Source organism: Coptis chinensis, chromosome 3, assembly GCF_015680905.1.
Source record: "Coptis chinensis isolate HL-2020 chromosome 3, ASM1568090v1, whole genome shotgun sequence".
In the NCBI taxonomy this organism is placed as follows: Eukaryota; Viridiplantae; Streptophyta; class Magnoliopsida; order Ranunculales; family Ranunculaceae; genus Coptis; species Coptis chinensis.
The window spans coordinates 115,607,227-115,629,217 of NC_141458.1; the positions used below are offsets into that span (position 1 = coordinate 115,607,227).

The window sequence follows — 21,991 nt, forward strand, 5'->3', positions numbered from 1 at the left end:
GGGGAATGGTGATGTTTAGAAATATAGAGAGTTTATTCAAAAGTGGTGATAAAAGTGGGGGATTTGGTTCCGCCTAAATAAATCAGGCATTGCTATGCTCGGTTGGACTTATCCTGAATTGACATTTATTTTTATATTGAATAGTGAATTAGTGATATGTCATGACAGGTATGGTACGCCATGCATGTTACCTTAGAGGCTTAGAACGTACTCTAGAAATGAGTATTTCTGCGCAAAGCAAGCTGTTATGGTTACTGCTGGCACGCAAGAGATTCATTAATTCTGAACATTATGTGACTCAATATAACAACATGAGCTTTTTTGTAGGTAACTAATAGAACAACATGAGCTCAAAATTGCTTATTCCCTTTGTTTCATTATTTCTCTAGTTTCCTCCTAAAAAATCATCTCGCAGTGCTTTTTCTTAATTGATAGTTGATACATCATTAAGCTTTTTAAGCATTTTCACCCAGCTTACACACTATGGATAATCGTCTCCGGGACAGAGCCAGGACTGCAAGTAATGAATCTCAAGGTCTTTGCTGCTATGTACTCATGCCACCTCTAGCTGTCTCTTCAACTTTATTTTTTCTGGTTACTAGGAGTCTACAACGGAACTTCTTTTAGGATTATACTTTTTGTTTATTACATATATATATTGAGTTGCATCATCATTGTTTCATTTGTAGAAGTGACCAGTACCGAGTGGGTAGCCATAAACATGACTGAGCAAGAAGAAGATCTCATTCTTCGGATGCATAAACTTGTTGGTGATTGGTAAGAGTTGATGTAAAACTAATATATGTCATGGTACGGTTCACTGGCTATATATATAGCCGTAATGCTTTAACCAAAAAATCGTTTACCTCCTGTTTTTTAGTATAAATTATGATATTATCTTTCTTTGTTTGAAGCAAAACGCACACCATGCGTCATCAGTCTAGTATATATAGGGCACGGTGTCGTCATCATGAGCTAGTGTAGAGTAATTGTGTTGCATCAACACACAGTTCTACTGTTATAGGGTTAGTTCTAACTTGTAACCTTCTCCAAAATTCATCCTAGATTCATAAACCGTTGGGGGACAGAGTGTCGATTCTTCTCTTAGGCAAGTTAGGCGGCCGCCTTAGGTCTCTCTTTTGGAAAGGCCTCAAAATGCCAGAAACACCTTTATGCTTGTTAAGAAAATAGTAAATCAACCCAATCAAATATGTACAAAATCTGTGCCATCATTAATTTAGGAGAAAAAATTGGGAAAACTTATGTGGGCTGCATGCACTAAATTTAGGAGAAAATTAAAATTGGAGAAAGTTTAGTAGAATATCCGGTAGTCCACCACAATGTGTGCAACCAAACATTTATAACAAATCCAATAATAACATCTAAAGCAACATCACTTTTTTTTTTTTTTGCAAACAAGGAAATGTATTAATGAAAAGAATTGTCAAAGACAATACAAGTTCCATAGTAGGTTCTAAAGAGATTTTTTATCTTAGTTACAAAGTCTGGCATTCTGGCCTATTAGTGCTTCATACTGAAGTGTCAGGCAATAAGGTGGATCCTTTTCTGGCTGCTGCATCCGCACTAAAGTTGCATTCTCTCCAAACATAGAATAGCTTCCAATATTGTAAAAAAACATCATTTTAATTTTTTATGACATTATCGAATCAAATTGTTTGCTTGAAAAAAAGAATGAAATAAATGAGAGTAAATCGTAAAGATACTCTATGTCCTTCTATTTTATATATTTTTTTTTTGTTACGAATATGGCTACTAGTTTGATATTTTGTTTCAATTGGTCCTAAAGCCGTAAGAGCCTATTACATCCCCTTCTGTTTTTTGGCTTGACAATCGACAAAAGCATTTTAGTTTTAGTTACGAATATGGCTACTAGTTTGATATTTTGTTTCAGTTGGTCCTAAAGCCGTAATAGCCTATCACATCCCCTTTTGTTTTTCGGCTTGACAATTGACAAAAGCCCATCACATCTGATTTTCGACTAAGGCCTCAATTTGGGTTGAGCCGGCCCTACCGGGAGATACTCAGAAGTCAGAATGGTATAATATGATGCAACTAATCCGTACAGATTCTTACTGACACACTCAACGCAAACACACATGCATGCACTCGATCTCTCTACACACACTGATACACCGGTTATATGCATTTTGCAGGTGGACTCTAATTGCAGGCCGGATACCAGACCGAAAACCCGAAGAAATCGAGAGGTTCTGGATAATGAGACAACGTAAAGAGCTATCCAAGAGACAAAAAAGGGACTACTGAATTCTAAAATGTCGACGACCGGCGCTCTATGGATCATGACGTACACCTTACGACAAATAAATTCTTGCATTTAGTCCGTCTTTGTTTCATCTCTCTTGAGCTCTCATTTATTTATTTTCATGTTTAGGGATTGTCTACTTCTAGTCTTCTAGACTTCTACGTCTAATGATTTTTTTTTCTTGATAAAACGTCTAATAACACTAGCCATTTGTGCACACTCCATGAGCGTGAATCCATTTTTTGTTTTTGATAAATAGATTATTTTTTCTTGCATAAGTCTAATTTATTTTATTTTATTTGTTAATTCTTATTATTAAATTAAATAAAAAAATAAAAATTAAACACTTTCAACTTGAAAGTTGCCATTTAATAAACATTTATTTCAATTTCCAACACTCTCAATTACATTCTAATTTTTAGAAAAAAAAACAATGAAAAAAACAACTTCCTTCTATTAAAATTGTAAATTATAGATCTACCCATATCTTTATTTGAATTTGTTTGATTTTTGTGTTTTGGATATTGTAAATTAATGAAAGGAGAGAGGGTATAATTGGAAAATATAATGTTTGAAAAAAATTATTTTCTTTTACTTTTCCAACACGTGGGACACATGTTGCGCCATGTGTTTGTTGAAAATTTTGTTAGATTAAAATGACATATCTACCCTTACTTTAAATCAAATTTACACTATGGGATTTTGTATGGATTGTAATTTTTGAAAAATAAAAAGGTAAAATTGGAAATAAAATGTCCTGTTAATGGAAAGTAGGGTGACTAAATTACCTTTACACCCTCTTAAGGTATAGCTTATTATTACATTCTATAGATTGGAACAATACTTGAAATAAATGAAAAATAAAATGGACAAAAGTGAAAACTGATATTGTAGCTAGAGGAGTTTTTTATTTTATTTTATTTTTTAATTATTATTATTATTATTATTATTATTATTTTATAATATAAAGTAGTAGATTTGTCTGACACAACTGTGTCAAAGTGTTAATTGTTTATTGTTGTATGTCATTGAGACGGTCATACCACGAAAATAGTAGTTGTGAGATTTGAATTATCAACTAGGCGAACCATGCTCTATGCCGGTTTCTTTTGAGTGTAGTAGTATTCAAACATGTTGTTTGAATATACTAGCTAATCTGCCTGTCCTATGGCCAGGCTTACTATTATCCATTGTTTTTAAGAATTTGTTTTTTTTTATTATCCCATGCATACATTTGAAATAATAAAATAATGGGTAGTTTTGTTTTTTGTTTTAACATATCCATATCCAATAACTAATACATATCATGATCCATTAACTAATCCATATCCATATCTATTAACTAATATATATCCATATCCAATAACTAATACATATCAATTAACTAATCCATTAGAATTTGTTTTTTTTTTTCATCCCATGCGTACATTTGAAATAATGAAATAATGCGTAGCTTTGTTTTTTGTTTTAACATAACACATGAAAAGACAATTTTAATTTATATTAAATTAGAGAGCAGGCCAAATTCAGGATTAGTTTGGTAAGAAGGCAAGTAATTATTTTTTAAATAGGGACTATTTTAAAAACTATGCTGATGTGGCTCATTATGAGCCTCTTGGGAGAAACGGATATTAATATAGGTAGGATATCATCTATTACTGTATAGAAGAAACATGGTTAGTCGATCTGGTTGTAACGCTTCCACATTTCAGTTTACAATAACATTGCTTAAAAACCTAAATTCTAAATCTCATCCATCAAAACCAATAAATTCTCAAATCTAATGAAAAAAATAATAAAATATATAGTGAAGGTGAAATTTAACAAATTATTAAGAAATTAAGATGTTAAATTGGCTATACCAATAGGGTATTTTTTGTTGCGAGAAAAATAGTGGAGGACAAGGATTTTAAATTTCAGAAACATAAGTTATTATTATATACTAGCCATTTGGCCCGGCCTATGGCCGGACTTGCTGCATAGATAGCTAATTACTCAAAAACCTAAAGTCCACTTGAATAAATAATATATGTATATTGATAGCAAATGATTCATTGCATATTTTGTTTGAAGGGATTATGTTTTTCTAATATTTTTTGAAGGGGATTGCAAGCTCTCAAACCTTGATCTAGTAAGTGTAAATCGTACATATATTTTTTCTGGCTGATACATCAGCAGTAGCGAAAGACAAATCGATGTCAATTTCAAATCTAGATGAGAGTCCTACCTTAGCTTTCTCAACTGCTTGACGAAGCATTTGGACAGCTAACTTGGCGATTATATTGTAGCATCAATCCCATGAATGCATTTGATCTCACTCACCAAATACTCCACTATGACATTGTCAAAGTCCTCCCCACCCAGAAAGGATCGTGTACAATGTTGACCGACCGATCGATAGCCAAAAGAGTCAATTTCTTGAGAGGTCAATCTTCAGGAACACATTTTATAGTCTGTTTGACATGCAAATAAATTGGATTTCCAGTCCCAATTAATGTATGGATAAGTTGTCTGCCAAGTTTTATGAGTGTAAATCCGGATATCAATCTTAGAACTATATCGAACCACTACTTGTATCTAAAATTGACTTCTTCCAAGGTCCACTCAACAGAAAATCATTTAGAGGACCAACGGAGTAGGGAATAACATACAAAGAACTATTCAAGGGAAACTGAGCAAGTGGGCATATAAGTGATATGCCACAGATTGCTCTTAAAAAACAAATGGCTAACGACATTTCAATTATGTAATGCGGATACTCCTACATACTAATGCATCATAATAGTTATAAATAAGAATCAAGATCCTATTTTAATCATTAAACAAACTAAACAGAAGTTAATACACAATTGTTTGTGTTGTGACGACAATCAATGATTTAATGACATTTATTTACATTCGGAGTTCTATACATAGAAATAATGAAAATCAGTAAACTCGTAATGACTCTTTAGTTACCTAGATGTATATACAATTTTACAATTTATAAAAGATATATTTGAGAGCAGAATCCCAAGTCTCAACACACATTTTACAATGAAACATTCAATACAAAAGCAGTGTAATCTCCTATATTGTGACTATGTCTTTGTAACTGTCCCATACCTGTAGCACAATTACTATGAATTAGTTGGATTACAAAGTAAGGTAACCATGATTATTTACTGACACATCTACAAAAGTGTGCATGTTAGTGTGATTATCAACTCTATATCCAATCACAACATTACAAATCAAGTCACAGTAATTTCTATTCCATTCCATAGCTCAAAGTATTAGAAAACCTTAATCTTTGATTCATCACAGATGTGGACGTTAGGTCAATATCTAAATTTCTCCACAAAGTTACTGACGGATCAAGTCCATAAAGAGTTAATTATTTAATTAGGATTATTTAATTGAATAAAGTCGGAGGTCATGTGGTACTCATACTTCACCAACTGGGCAAAAGTCAATTTTTAGTAATATACTGTACATATATCTCTTGCTGGACATAGAAAATACTATATTTGGAAAATTAAAACATCGATGAGTTGATCCATGTGGCTACCTTAAACTCATCGAGTTGATTATTAAAAATATGCAGAGAAACAGTAGGGCAGTAGAGTGGTATAGCTCGATGTGGAGGGTCACAAACCTGAAATTGGGTTGAAAAATGCGAAAAATTCTGCTTGTACAGAATTTTCTAACTGAAAAGCTCAAAGCCATTTTGTTTTTGATGTCTTATCAAAATGGGGTTTGGCCTGCATATGATGATCTATAATCTTCAAAAATCTTTGTTTAGTCTGGGTATAGTTCCAACTCTTCATAGGTGTTTTTAGTATGTTCTATGTCCTTCGAAAAGTTATGAGTGTGTTTGTAACTTTTTTACAATTGCGTGCAAGCACATTTTAGTTTTTTTGGAACCGAAAAAGGAAGATGTGAGTATGTAACATACTGGTTCATGCTGAGCATCTATATTATACTTGAATATTTTTATTGTTGTAGTATGCATTTTCTCAATACTTCTATTTGATGACAATCAAATCTACATTTATGTTTTATGATGCATGCACATATTGCAACTTTAGAATCAAAATCATCTCGCGAGAACTAATTTTTTTTTACGGTGACTATTAAAAAAAAAAAAAAATTTTAAACCCACGGCAGCCACCTTCCGTGGGATATAGGATCTCGCGGCAACCCGATGCCGTGGATTGTGCGATCCCGCGGTAGGTGCTTACCGTTAGTGTTTTTTGTGTATTTATTGGAAGGGTGCTAGTACCGTTGAATTGGTCAAAGGGGTGCCAATACCGCGGCCCTTCTGTAATAGCTCCAGTTATTAAGTCATTTGGCATTGTTTTAGGATTCCCCAAAAGAAATGAAACTGTGAGTTCTAAATACAATTAATTATTTATTTCATTTTATATTTCATTTTCAGTATAGATTAGAAGTTTAGAACACGCCAAGAAGCCTTGTGTACCCAAGACCTTGCTTCATTTGGTTTGGAGTACACCAACACTCGTGACTCATGAGACATCGACATTTGAGTCTCTTGGGACTCTCTAGATAGGGATTGCTGATTTGACCGGACTTCAATGTACCTAGCCTTCGGACCATGGGGTTGGTTCGGCACCACTGGCTTTAAAGTCCCGACCTAGTTTTGTAAGCTAAGAAATGGCTAAGCAATGGCCTTGCACGAATGAAAACTTCCTTGCAAGTATAGACGAGTAGTAGACTATCAAAATGTAAAAAAGCCAAGAACACAATTTCACGCGGTGTCAATAATAATGTAAATAAGATGAAAAACTATCGTCTGAACAAACAAAAGCCAAGCAACAACATTCACGTATTGTTACTTCAATTCACATAGCAATATAGCAATATTGTTGAAATAGGCGGATCAATTTCAGGTACCAAGATCTTCTTTCTCCATCAATAAAGGTTAGCAATTACTCGTTCGGACCACCTTTGGAATGGATTTGCAATTTCATGAGTCTTTGGTATATGTCTTGTGACTCAATCGATCTTAATCGGTTGTCCATCGGACTACGGCGGGAACCACAATCTCATCTTTGGTGGTGCAAGCGCCATAGGCCCTCTTATTTGTCTCCCTGCCGTTTTTTTTAGCGTAGCATGGATTTTCCCACCATACATTGCAGCAATTGTGGCGCGCAAGTGTAGTGCGTAATGCCTCCCACACTCGTCAATATCATCAACTCTTTGGGATTGGACCATGATTTCTCTTGTAGAAGAAATCCACGGGGAGTCACATATGAGGAAATAAATATAATTGAATTAAGAAATTGAGGAAAACAAAAGCTAGGGAATTATTGCCGGGGTCTCTTCAAGAAAAAAGCGATCAATTTGACTTGGAGTAGCGAGCGTTTAGGCATATAGAGTTGGATCGGCGGTTCAATTCGAACCCGAAGACACGCGGGAATAATCATTGCAACGGTTCGAGAAGGCTAGATGATTTTTCCCCTTTTTCTTTTTAGAGAGTTTGGGGTTTTACGGGTGGATAGCGAACAATTGAAAAACCAAAGAAAAAGCAAAACCGGTGTTTCACTTTGTTGTTCTTATAATTTGAAATCAAAGGGTTTCTTGAGTTAATACTTTGGAGGAGGGGCAGAGGGAGAAAAGAGAAATAAGGATAATAGAGTATTTCATTTTTTTCTTGCCGAACATAAGTTAAGCGGTAACTTTATAAAGAAACCAAAGAAAATAATCAATTATTCAAAAATAAGAAAATGCTCGAGGAAGAAATTAAGTATAACAAAACAAAATGGATCCTGAAGAAGCCAAAGCACATTCATTCACAAGTTACCTTTTCATTTCACATTTTGAGAGCTAACTTATCAATAAGATAAGTAGTAATCGCTACTTGCAGCTTCACAACATCTTTGTTCGTGAAATCCTTGGCGTAATTTACTCTTATATTTTCAATGTATTCTGCCGCACGATATCGATTAATGTACGGTTATTACCACATATGCACACAAACGATTACTCAAGAACAAACATAAAAACAATACATGGAAATGAGTTGAGAATTTACTTTTCGTGACCTAGCCTTCTCATATTTTTCCTTGTCACTTTGGCCTTTTAATGAGCTGCTAGCTGCCAAGAATACATACTTGAATTCTTTTGGATTGATAGGGTCATTCCAAAATGCTAACCATGTAACGGTATTGTCATGCTTTACTTCTTTCCACCACAAAGGCACCCCAAATAAATTAACCCTTGGAAGGATAACATAATAAATCTTCATTCACACCTCAAAACACAAAATAAGTGCAATCTTAATGCAATTGGATTCGGGAACCTTTCACGTGTATTGAGCACTACTGAACTGGAGCACCTTTTCCTATATTGATGGTAATATCTCTTGGATGAATCGCTTTTTCAGTTTTCCTATCGAAAGCATAAAACAAATAAGACTACATATAATAACCTCTATGATAAAAATAAACTTTATTAATAGCCATTCTAAGCTTTTAATCGCATGCTTTTCTAAAAATCAATCATTTTATAAACAACAAAGTATATAACCTTGGGATGCTCTCCACGCCCAGGCAAATCCGGTGGTTCAACTCTAAAGTTTCCAACCCGAGATTGAGAATGTCACATCCATTAAAAAAAAAATGTAATCCTTGAATAAATTAGCATGTACCTAAAATTACATATGCATATAAAAAACGTTTTCATTGGAAAAACTAAACACCACCCCCACCCTTTTTTTTTTTTGGTAAAATGCAAGTACTCTAGGTGCATGTATGCTATTACAAACGAAAACCATAATCAGCCGCTCATGGCCATCCATAATGGGGACTATGTACTATGCAACAAAGCACAACCCCTAAACAACACCAACTCTAGAGAATTGTGTATGCTTTTTATCATTCTACGTTCCTAATTTCCCCAAACCCGACCCGATATACACCATCATCTTAATTCTTTCTAATCGAGTTTATATATGACTCAAACCGAGACCTATTTTATTAGAAAGAATTAAGTGCAATTACCAAAGACATAAAATTCATGTTACATTTAAATAAACATCTAAGAGCTTATATCGTCAAAGTCAAAGGTAACCTTCTCTTTGACACAAATCAACAATAGCCCACATATACTTCTCTTCTTGCTTCATCTTTTCTTCTTTCATGAGCTTTTTTCTCCTGCAAAAAGTCATGAATGTTAGTCAAATCAAAACAACATTGAACAATAAGCTAAGATCCATATACAAAATTTTTTTTTTGTGTAGCGGTAATCACACTAACATATACGTACTCATTTGTTTTTTCTTCTCCTCATTTTGATGCCATTCATAGATTGGTGTGAAATCACAAAGTTCAAATTTCTTTATAATATGATTCTTCCCTATTCTTGTTCTCAATCGGTCATGAAATTCTTTAAAATTTTATCCGGATCTTTACTTCTTGGAATGGGAAATCTCTAAGAAAATGGATCAAAGCGTGTTTTTGGCAAGAAAGCATCAAGATCGAATTCATGGTCAAAGCGTAAAATCAAAGCGTGAAGTAGATTAATTCAATTGTTGTTTGTTGGTTTCTCCACTTGTGGCTACTAAAACAAGAAGGTCCCGTGTCTCGGTTTTGAGTAGTGCGTGGGAAGTGGAAACCGTATCCAAAACTCAATGATACACCTTGCTGAAGCACTAAAAGGTCTTGTTGGTGGGTGACCGCCTTGGTTGCAATTGTACCGCTTTCGGAAAACAGAGTTTGAAGCCTCAAAAAGGAGATGGAGCTATTCCAAAAAGAATAAACATTCAATTAGGTAAAAGAATTAAATGCACGAGAAGCAAGGGTATATCATGCCATCATGGGTTTAAAAATATATATATATATAGAATTGAAAGAAAAGGGGAAAGACATATACTTAAAAATACGTGATACATCTACCAAGAAGAGAAGGGAAAGAACTTAAAGGAAATATCCGGTCAATCTACCGAAAAAGAGAGAAAGATAGGGCCAAGCCGCCAAAGGGCATCGGAGCGGTGGAAAAGCCCGCCAAAAATACATCTTTAAGCGGCTAGGATTTAGTTACCTTCCTCGATTATGTTATATATATATATATATATATATATATATATTGATTGGTTAAGATATTAAAATAGGTTTATCTGAGCTTCTTTATAGCTTACACTACTTACTTTTGCGGTATTAAAGACTACATTCTCACAATCGAGGGAAGATCTTTGATTGACCAAGGGAAGCAAGTTATAGTGCTTGTTCTTTGAACACAACTTTGGCAAAGCAGACTTGGAATTGTAGTTCGCAAGAAAGGCCGCACAACCTCAGGAGTTGGAAGAGAATACACTTTCTGAAATATATATATGATTGATTAAGGCAAAATTTGAGTTACCAAGTTAGAACGGTGGAAAACTTCGTGATATTAGAAAAATTGTTTGTTGGAAGCTTCCTAAAGAAGTAGTAACGGGTCGACAAAAATTAAAGCACCCTCACAGAGCTTAATAGCCCATATGAAAAAATTGGATGCCCAAATTTAGGTTGCCTTACCAAACCTGCAAGTCGTGAAGTTTAAAGCAATCAAAACCAAAAAAATTCATGAGCAACCAATGCATGCGGACTTCTCGGAAGAATCTTATCTCACCATATTCATCTATGGGAGCATCATAATCATAACTGGTGGTAACAAAAGGACCTCAGGAAGTTCATCCGAACACTCCAATATCCCTGCTTAAATTGCTATTTCAAAGCCAATAGAGGTAGAAATCTGAATACAAAACCCATTCTCCAAATCATTCTCAAAGTGTACTGAAACGTAAAATTGAACTGATGCCCACACCATAATGCAATTAAAACAAAAACAAAAAACAATGAAATAATTAAAAGGCAGAAAGAACAGACTAAATCCCGATCCTTACCAACTGACAAAGCTATTTGTATGAAACACAAATGGATAATACAACTTAGAATTCTTCTTTACGTTTCCAATCAGCTGTGACTCTTGGCTCTTCGGATCATAAAGGAAATACTTTTCTTTATGGCGTCCTAGAATTTTCACGAGGTTTAGCAAGTCATGATCATGGATATCGCTCATGGAAACAAATAAGATGTTTAAATTAAATTTTGCATGAAGCTATCAAAAGAATTGAAAAAAGGGTATAGAAAGAGGTTTTTAACTTGAAAAGTCATGTGGTCTCTCCATTGAAGCGACTCTTAAAATTTGCTAAAAAGTTCACTTTGAGAGCACAACTAATCTGACTTCGGTTTTGAAGCTCTTCCAAAAATATGAATTTACCAATACTCAAATCACATTTATGATCAGTAAATTCCCCTGTGGTTTCATTGTCCAATCCGGACCAAACCCTTGAACCCAAAATTCAATATCTTAAACAGGTTGGTTTTTCTGACACTGACATATGCCAATTCCTTACAAAATGCTGTAACATTTTACATTCCAGTTTAGAATACACAATCATCCCATGTTTCCAACTGCTCAAGATGTTACTGCCAAGAGAAGAGAATGTTGTTTCAGCAATAAGCAAAGTGGGTAGTGTTGCCTTTCTTCGTTTGGATCCTCAGAATCATTTGGAGCCCAAAGTTCAGATTTTGCATGATCTTGGTGTACCAGATTCTAGTATCTCCAAAGTCCAAACTACTCTTGATTGGACATCGAGCATGTGGGCAAGAAAATGATAATTTTAGTGACGCGGTCAAAGAAGTTCTTGAAATAGGTTTTGATCCTTCCAGCAAAATGCTTGTCTATGCTTAACGGTTGATACCCAAGCCATGTGATTTTCTTTCGTCCAATTCGATGATATAAAAATTCCAGGTTTTAAGAATGGAGATAAGATTTAAGAAGAATGGAGATAAGATTTAAGAATGAGGTTTTTATCTACTTTTCTATTTTGGGTTTTTATCTATTTTGGACTACGAACAATTGAAATTGCCAAAAAAGAAAGAGCGTAGAATTCATTTTTTTAGGTAAAATCTGATGTGTCAGTCTGAGAGAAAAAAAGGGGGCTGACGTGGGTCACTGGGAGCATTATATATATATGCACTAGCATAGAACCACTTTTAGTTGACTAGCAATCTCATGGATCTTGTGCAACATTTGTTGTTCGTTCTTATATATATACAATCATTCTCTAAAAAGTAGCTACTTAAGTTAACTTAAAATAAGTACATGAATTAAATTTCACCTAGAAAATGAATTCAAATCTAATTTTTTGTGGATAAGATATACTCACCATAAAAATCATCTCTACAAATTTCAGCTAATTTGGAAACCTCTAACATTGGCATATGTGTGTGTGTGTGTGACACAGTTTATACATCTTTATTTAGTACTAGCAAAAGGGCACGTGTGATGCACGTGATGGACAAAATGAAAATTGAATTATACTATTAATTTGCTAAAAGATCCCACTATTCGATTTCAATTTTTTTGTTAGACGTTCTGCTTGCAAAAATATTTATGGTACAGAGCTTTGTTATATGCAAAATCTGGTGAAGAATTTCTTAAGAATGCATCGAGTAACGTGTTTGTAAGAGAAGAAAAAATAGATATAAGATTCACGGCATGTGAAAGTAATAATATATTATCAACATAGATGTAATGGGGACAATGTGTAACAAATTACAGGTAACTAATCTTCAATTTTCAAGCCTTGCTGGGTGTTTTCTCTATCATAAGCAGGTATATCTAGGGTTGGTCATCGAGCTACCCGAGTCGAGTTTTGTTATACTCGAGCTCGACTCACGCATGTAGAAGCTCGACTCGAACTCGCATTCGAGCTTAATATTGAAGCTCAAGCTCGACTCGCCTAGTTATACTAATAGCTCGAGCTCGACTCATTTCGACTCATTTTACATGCGAGCTCGAGCTCGGGTTCGAACTTCGAGTTGATTATGCTCGTTTGAACTCGAACTCGAGCTCAAACTCGAAAAAAATGTATATAAAACATTAAAACTAGTATAAATTGTAAATTATAGTTGGGTATAAAGTATAAAATGTCGTATAAATTATAAATTATATACTTTTATATGGGCTTATAAAGCGAGTAGCTCATGAGCTACTCAAGCTCGAGCTTCGACTCGAGTAGCTCACGAGCTATTCGAACTTCGAACTCGAACTACTCGCTATCTAGAATGAGCTTTAAATTAAGCTCAAGCTCGACTCATACTTTTGTCTTAACGAGTTTGAGTCGAGCCTTCGACGAGCCGAGCTCGAGTTACTCACTTAATAGCTCGATTTCGATGACCAGCCCTAGGTATATCGATTTTGTAAAACTCCAAAACTATCATTGCTAGTTTCATGTAGTAAATGGCTCGATCCTCTAAGAAGCATTTTCCTCAGGAGCTCTCGAGCAACGATTTCATCATTACATGAGCTCTATCAAAGTCTTATACATGATCTGGCATACCCTTGCTTGCTACAGATCAGAATTTGCATCACTCCTAAATAGCAAACAATTAAACTATTATAGATATGAGTGAAGATTGTCGTTGTGTAGATCTGTTAGCATGTTAACAGTCGTTGTAATTTTCTGATCCATCCCCACCCTCCATGTTATCAAGGCTTCATCCATTTACCCCACTTCATGTGAAACGATGATGAGTTATGGCATTCGGTTCGCAGACATCATAGTCCCCTTCCTTGAATACCTTGGAGGCTTTATCCATAAGTCCATGCTTGCAAAACACAGCTTTAATTTCAAAGCAGAAACCAAAGAGTCGAACCAGAATGAAGTGATGGGTTCTTCCAATGGTACCCACTTCTTCCATAAACTGGTCTTCAATTCTCTTGTCAGAACTCCCATTTAGAATCTTCACTGCTACTAGAGCTTCATTATCTAAAATTCCTTTATAAAGTGCACCAACCCGGCCACCTTTGCCCAAAACGTTAGCAAAATTGTTAGTAGCAGTCATTAGTTCCTGAGAGGAAAATATGATGCGCTTCTCTCTTTTCATCTCAGCAGAAACTTATCCATAACAGTATTTCTTCTTCGAGCCATTATCTTGTAAAAGTTTTAAAAGACCATTGTATGTGAAACAGTATGCAAACCACAATCATGAATATTTACAGAAGTGCACAGAAATTATCATATTCCTGAATAAGAAACCCCCAAAGACAATTTTACGGCTTGGTTAATAAACTATTTATCTTATTAGGAATCACAGATATTCTAGTAACCAATTGCTTATTATAAATCACAAACCGTTAAGATTTTCGGTAATAAGTCCACTGATTATTCTCAACATTTATCGCTAGGAAGTTTCCAAGGGAAGCACGTTGTTAGGATGACTTTGGGAACTCCGTAATCTATCATTTTCTACATAAAGCACGTTCTGTGCTACTAAATTGTACTACTTAATGTGCTATCTCACCTTCTTGTGAAAATTCGAAAAGGCTCTTGCAGCTGAAAAAGTGTGCATGCCACCGGCATCATTAATATTTACAAAAGCACGCATAAATTATCAAACTCCCAAATAAGAAATCAAATTGAAATTGTGAGACAGAACTTACTGTTGCCGAAGAAAATTATGACAATCCATAATGTTAGTAGCGGTGGATCCATTACTCCTAAGGCAAAAAAGATATCACCTGAGACATCTTGGTTGTTAGGCGATATTTTTTCTGAAAGAGAATGAAAAGATCATGTCCATTCTACTGAACAAACTGCCTAATAGAAATTCCAATGTCTGTCTATTCATGAAATTCCAATGTTTGTCTATTCATGAAATTTAACTGCTAGGAAATTTCCAGTGGTAGAGCGATATGGGGATGACTTTGGGAACTCATAAAACAAATATTTTCAGCTAAATGCAAGTTATGCAACACTAAACAGTAGTATCTAATGAGCCAATACACGTCCACATCCAGTGAAAATGGTGATAACAACAGGCGCTAAACTTCGTACTCAAGCTCTACCATCAATTTGAATCATATTATAGATAGACAATATCAAATGGAGAATGCCAATGTGAAGCTAGAATATGTGGAGATATGCTCGAAGATATAAGGTACCTGCATGTCTCCCCAAAGTTTAGTGCATCTTGAATGTCTTGGTACAACTCGGACCTAATAGTCTGCTGATTATCCCGATAAAATCTCATCTTCATTGTCTAAAATATGACACACATGTCAACCACAAACTGTTGTAGAAGGCGACATCCCAAAAGAAACAATGAGACTTCAGAGGGCTAAATCTGAATATTAATATATGGTTCTATGGAAAAACCATTTTCAGCGTAACATATCACTTTAATCAGCTCTAATATCATGCAATGTATCAACAACATATCACCTTATTAATATATTTAGTTATTTACAGTTCAGTCCATTGTACAATGAAATATAAATGCTCTCCAAGTCAAAAAAAAATAGAGTAAAAAAAAAAAAAAAAATAGATACATCATGTGATGTATTGCTTTATTTGTTAAAGGGATGCTAAGAAAATGTTAAGTGATTTAAAATCCTTACAAATTGTGTCATAATGTAGCTATAATAGATTGCAGCGAAGTGTGAATTCATTTACAAATTGTGTCATTTAAGCACAATGCAGACAACAATCCACAGGCAGACTGAATGCCCCTCTCTTGACAGAGCATTTAGCTTCATTTATCTCTTGACACCACGATTTGACAGAGCATATAATTTGAGTTGGTTTATTCTAACAATTACTAAACACCTGTAAAGGGTATATTTGCCTGAGTTGGTAGACCTCGTCAAAATGCGGTGGAAAAGTAATATTCTACCTTATACAACATCACAGTATAACTCTTTTGCCATCCTCCTTTATTTGGGCTTTGGACCAGTAAGCATAAGAATGCATTATTATATAACTTAATAACTTATTAGTAATCATCTGATGAGTCAATAATTATTTGGTTTATGCCAAGAATTAAACGAATAACAATAAGCAATGAAATGTTAGGATTATCTGAAGTGGGTCATACCTAGGGTCAACAATTGTGATATTCAACCATCGCGCTTCACAATTATTCAGGATGCAAAAATATTGATGAGCATAATAAAATAACACTCTAAGTGGAAGCAAATAAACTGAATGTGTTTAAGTTATAAATAAGTGAACCCTATTGCAAGAGAACTTTGATTTTCAAAATTGAGTAAATAATATATAAGCACATCTTCTTGTGATCAAATTCGCAATACCATAATAAGGAAAAAGAAAAAAAATAATAGAGAGAGATGTGTACCCGTTGATGATTCCCTTTCGGTGAAGCGGCAGTGCGCATCTGAGTGGGGTTTGCTGTAATAAATCAAAATTCTTTAAACACTTGGCAGTAAGAAGACCGGGAAATCCAAATGCAATAATAAGATTCGTAAATCCAGACGCGTTAATCTTGAGAACAAATGACAACCGTTCCGTGACCTTATCTTTAAATAATTAAATGGTTAAGTGGTTAAGTTCATGTAACAAAGCAGGACTTTCAATATTGAAGAAAACATATGATGAAGTGTAATAAACTTTGGAAAAGGATAAATTGTAGCAACATCGGAATCTAAAGTATGAGTGAAGGGCAGCGCAACATAGGAATCTAAAGTATTAGAAGAAGTTCACCTACCTTTTTCCATGAATAAACTCTTTGAGAAGGAGGGAGCATGTTCTCAAATTTATGATTGCTTCAAAGTTCAAACTAACTAACTCGAGAATTACCTTTCTTTTTTTTCTTCTCGTTGTACCTACATAAGGGTAGAATGTCACGGCCAATTCAGAAAGAGTGGATTCATGAACCAAACTGAGTGAGCACCATCTATAGAGAAAGGGTGGATAATTTTATTGATTTGGCACAAAAAAAATATGAAGGGTTCACAACATGTCCTTGTCCTTGTATAATGTCGGAACGGGAAAAGATTGTTGTTTGACGAAGTCCAAAGGCATTCAAAATGGTTTTGATCTAACGTATATTGTATGGTCCTTACATGGTGAAAAATGATCGAAGCACCCTAAAAGACTGAACTTAGGCGAAATCATACATAAGCATGCTTGTTATCCACAAAGTTATCCGTGTAATACCCCAACAACAGAAAGAAAAAAGTATTGTTGGGTCGTTGTACAACATATGGGAAACTTAGTAAATAATGCATTGAGAAGAGAAGAATAGAGTGCTAACATCCCAAGGGCATGTCACGGAACTTTCAGTAATCAAAGCCTCACGGGAAATCAAAAGCAACAAATCAAAATTTGTTTTGGAAAAGAAATGGCATCAGCGAATCTGTAAATGGAAGTACTACTTGATTCAAAATCTGTAAATGAAAGTACCACTTGATTCATAAACACTAAATTGCAAGAAATCAAAAGCTTGTTAGAAAGGGTGTTAAATAAATGGGAAAATTCATAAATAGGCTCTACTCTAGTTGGACTTCTAGTGGTTGTCAAAAGTATAAAGAATAAGTTATATTTCAAATTAGGAATTCCTCTAGTGTTAGTGAGCATCGCTAGAGACTTCTAGTGTTAGTCAACACAACACATTCCAAGGACCTCTATCTCAACGGATTAAGTGTATGAACTGTTTGGTGGTAGGTCAGACTGTTAGAGCATATTTGGGTATATGAGTTAGATTCTCTCTATAGATTAGGTCGGGTAAGTTCTAGGAGCACGTGGGTACTGGTGGAGGATAGCATTTATGATCTATTTGGGGGCCAATAAGCATTCCAATCAGTCACACCCCTGCAAGCTGAGTTAGATGCTACCACTACTCAACTAAGCGAGTCAGAAACAACAAATAAAAGAATTGACGTGATCCAGTGGTTAATCAACAAATTTCAACAATGAGGTCATAGTAATGGATTAGTTCATTCTAAACCATCCAAATAAATGGGCACTTGACACAGTGATAAATATATACAATATATTGTCTTTCCTGTGTCATCTCTTTAATATGTCTTAACTAATAATCACTTCCTTCAAGTGATTAAACACACAAGCCATTGCTAACAAATACATTACATGTTGTAATGTCATAGAACAAAATCTATGCCGCCAAAATGCAATCTATAGGACACTACTTCTTCACCTTTCCCACGTCAGTGAAATATGGAAATCCTTTCCAAATATGTATAGAAAAAGGGTAATAATATGTAAAGCTGATGCAGAAATTGACAAAAAGATCTTTTATGTCGAATGTAACTTACAATAAGGGATTTGTCCATTTCTATGAATGCAGCTTGCATCTTGCCATACATTGCTATGTTGCTAGCCTGCTGCTTTATGCATTCTTTAGCACTCCATACCATCTTCTTTCGAATCAACTGTGGACCATTAATGACATTAATTAGGCATTCAAATATTGTTCTACCAGAAAAAATTGGTCAAGAGAATAATCTTCAGAGTACTTCAATGTACCTGCTTCTTAAGAACAGCAAGGCTCTTAGTATGTATGGGGGATTGAGGGAGGACACCGTTTGAAGGAGGTAGACCAATCAGCCCACAGAGCAAAACCTTGAATCATGAATTCCAAATTGCATATAGTTAACGAAAAAAGAAGAGTGAGCCCTCAATGGAAAACAAACCAAAAGAAGAAATTGGTCATACCATTACTTCAAGCACTAAGATGTGGTAGTAAGCAGAAGGGTTTTTAAGATTAAATCCTGGACTAAGATACACTAAGATATTGTATATATATCAGTGTTATCAGTATACAGTGGAAATAAAGACGAAACAATACAATGCTTACTTCCAATAGAATGAAGATGTTTATGTTGACCAGAAGAAAGAAGATGCATACCAAGTATTAGGCATAATTAATCTCTTGACAAAGACTGATGAGAACACAAATTAAACAAATAACTAATTCCGGTAGAGAGAAATACAGTCATAGAACCACAACCAAAAAACTGATTTCTAATGAAATTATCAATGGAAGCATGTGAAAAGATTATAAAAGAATAGACAAAATAAAGTGAAGGCTAGTGAAATCCAATCCAAAAGCATTATGCATCTATATACACTATGACATAGCATTAAGAGTGATGTCGATTACTAATAACCATGAATTGTGTGAAATTGGCAAAATTTAGCTAGTTTGAAAGCAACACAACATGCCAATCACGGTAAAATACAAAACAAAGTAATTAGCTTAGAAAGTTGTACATGTAAATTTAAAAAGGTCTTAGACTATAGAAGCTTCATAAAAAAGAGATGGGAAGTTGCCAAAAGACTGCAAAGTGCAAATCTACTTGAAAGTTTGGCATACCTTATTCAACACACTCTGAGTCCACTACAAACCCCATCTAACCTCTGCAATGCATAAAATCATTCAGGATAAGGCAATACTTATTATTAAAACAAACAATTATTTAAATAATTTTCTCTTTCATTTTTTCTCAAGTTCCTAAAGTTATTGACTAAACCATATATGACTTCGATAAGCATCCAACAATTTTGCGTGTATTTTAATTGAAAAGAATAGAGCTCGGTCGGTCACTCCAATTATCCACAACAAAAACAAATAATGATCCGTCAAGTTAATACCTACCAACTCCAAAAAAAAATTCCACATAACCTCAAGAGGGATTCTCATAAATAATAATTAAAAAAAATCAGAAGATTGAAAGAATAAATCAACAAACATGAAGAATGATCGACAAGACAAATCGACGAACCTTCGATGGACTTCAATTCTGAGATTGAACCAATCTTTAGTTGAAGTTTGGAAAACAACCGATCAGAGTGCTAATAAATATTTTGATTTTTTTAAGATAAAGAAAAGCTTCATATAGGTCTTCTCTGCGAATCAGGAATGGAACAAAAAAATAAAGAGAAGATAGAGAGAGAGGATTGGATAATCTGGATCGAATTTGGTGTAGGTCTTAATCTATAATATTAGGGGTGTTCGTGGTTTGTTCTTGATTGAGAAGGAGATAAGAAAGAGAGTTTGGCTTTCGTACTCTCTCTCTCTGGTCTTTTCATTTTTTCTTTAACGGCCTAATTAAATGTTATTTAATAAGCAATTAGTTGCATTTATAGTGGCGTACTCAAAATGAGGCGTGGATTTGGTTTTTTAATTCATCATCACAAATGATCGATTCCTCTTATTTGAAGTGTTAAGTAATACTTTAATTTAAGGACAATATCGGTACTGAAAATTTATAAAGACATAAAAAGACAAAGTAGTCCTCATTAATAAATATATAGGCATCTGATTTTATTATTCATCAAGGGTATTATGCGTTAGAAAAAGACCCGGATGAATTTAAGAGGCCACAATCATTATAGGCTATACTAGTAGTAGAGATACTTTGTTAGTAACTTAATATTATTGTCATGTCTAATTAAATTTCTTTGGGATGACCCAAAGTTATCATTCTTTTAGTTTTACACTTCTTTTGCCTTTTTCCTTTAGTCGACAAAAATTGCCTAGGAACTTTATTAGTTTGTTTTTATGTACAATTCAGGGAGGGAGGGGGAGGGGGAATTGTAGGTTGTAGGTTGATAGGTGGATGGCTATATAAACCTCACCATGCAACTGTGTTATGCTTGTAACTTTTAATGCTCTAGTTGCAAATTGCACATACTATTGCATGAGCACTAACTTGAGAACCTAAATGGACATGCAGTGTTACTCGAAATCAAAGTTAACAATTCAAAATTCCAAAATCCCATTAGTAAAAAACCACAAAACAGTTTACATATATGATACTTTTCTTAACATGATATATAGTTCGATCTTGTTAGAAAAACATAGAGCACCCCCTCAACATTCATATCTATATTAATATTAAAACTCCCACAATGGGTATTTTTCTAGTTCTCTTAAAATTCCACATCATAAGCCCTTATTAAAATGGAAATTTCGATCTCTCATATTAAAAAGATAAATTCTAGCATATATTTCCAATTAAAATGGGAATCACGATTTGTTATAAGAATTCCCATTATAATAGAAGAAATCATTCTCCTATTATAATGGGAATTCCTTCCCGGCCTATTGAAAAAGAAAAATTTATAACTCCTAATTAAACGGGAATCATTCTCCTATTAAAAATAGTAATCACACTTCTAAATTAAAATGGAAAACTTAATTAAAACAATTTGTTTTGAAATTAAAATAGATTAGCAGCAAAAACATGAATCACGATTTGTTAGAAAATTTATATGTGTATAGTTATGATTGTTAAGCAAGTTTTTAAAAGAGCCGGTGTGTATGCATATGTTTACTTTCTAGTTAATATTAAAGCTCTCACAAGGGGTATTTTTATAGTTCTCTTAAAATTTCACGTCATCAATTCCTATTAAAACAGGAATATCTCTTATTGAAAAGAAAAATTATAGTATTTCTAATTAAAACGGGAATCATTCTCCTATTATAATGAGAATTCCTCCCCTATTGAAAAAGAAAAATCTAGCACTTCTAATTAAAACAGAAATCCTTCTCCTATTAAAAACGGGAATCACACTACTAAATTAAAACGGGATCCCTCCCTCAATTAAAAAATGAGTTTTTAAAACTTAGTTAAAACAATTTGTTGATAAATTAAAACCATTTTTTAAGATTTAATTAAAACAATTTGTTAATAAATTAAAACAGATTAGCGACGAAAACAAGAATCACGATTTAGAAATTTTCTATATGTATAGTTATGATTGTTGAGCAAGTTTTAAAAAGAGTCGGTATGTATGTATGCGGGTTGACTTTCTAATATATTAATATTAAAGTTCCCACAAGGGGTATTTTTCTAGCTTTTTTTAAAATTCCACCGACATCAACTCATATT

General features: G+C 34.1%; 2 protein-coding genes across 14 annotated transcripts; one reads left to right on the forward strand and one right to left on the reverse strand.

The window, feature by feature from the left end:
• Positions 1 to 483: 483 nt before the first annotated feature.
• LOC147513308 (uncharacterized) lies at positions 484 to 3,064 on the forward strand. The gene is made up of 3 exons (XM_086598899.1): positions 484 to 520; positions 603 to 777; positions 2,175 to 3,064. The coding sequence occupies exons 1-3, from the start codon at positions 484 to 486 to the stop codon at positions 2,284 to 2,286; spliced, it is 324 nt and encodes a 107-aa protein (XP_086455025.1). The 3' UTR covers positions 2,287 to 3,064.
• A 10,496-nt stretch (positions 3,065 to 13,560) lies between these two features.
• Positions 13,561 to 19,244, reverse strand: LOC147513309 (LEAF RUST 10 DISEASE-RESISTANCE LOCUS RECEPTOR-LIKE PROTEIN KINASE-like 2.2). 13 transcript variants are annotated; one of them, XM_086596341.1, is made up of 8 exons: positions 18,810 to 19,244; positions 18,621 to 18,716; positions 18,410 to 18,526; positions 16,471 to 16,523; positions 15,278 to 15,375; positions 14,777 to 14,833; positions 14,638 to 14,669; positions 13,561 to 14,138 (listed from the first exon to the last, which is right to left on the reverse strand). In XM_086596341.1, exons 4-8 carry the CDS (start codon positions 16,507 to 16,509, stop codon positions 13,849 to 13,851), a joined length of 516 nt encoding a protein of 171 aa, XP_086452467.1. In that variant the 5' UTR covers positions 16,510 to 16,523; positions 18,410 to 18,526; positions 18,621 to 18,716; positions 18,810 to 19,244; the 3' UTR covers positions 13,561 to 13,848. The 13 variants fall into 13 exon arrangements, 6 of the variants coding, with proteins under 6 accessions (XP_086452467.1, XP_086452470.1, XP_086452471.1 ...); XM_086596344.1 differs by having other exon boundaries at positions 15,278 to 15,405; positions 18,621 to 19,242; XM_086596345.1 differs by lacking the exons at positions 18,410 to 18,526; positions 18,621 to 18,716; positions 18,810 to 19,244 and adding an exon at positions 16,840 to 17,907 and having other exon boundaries at positions 13,561 to 14,267.
• Between the last annotated feature and the right edge of the window lie 2,747 nt (positions 19,245 to 21,991).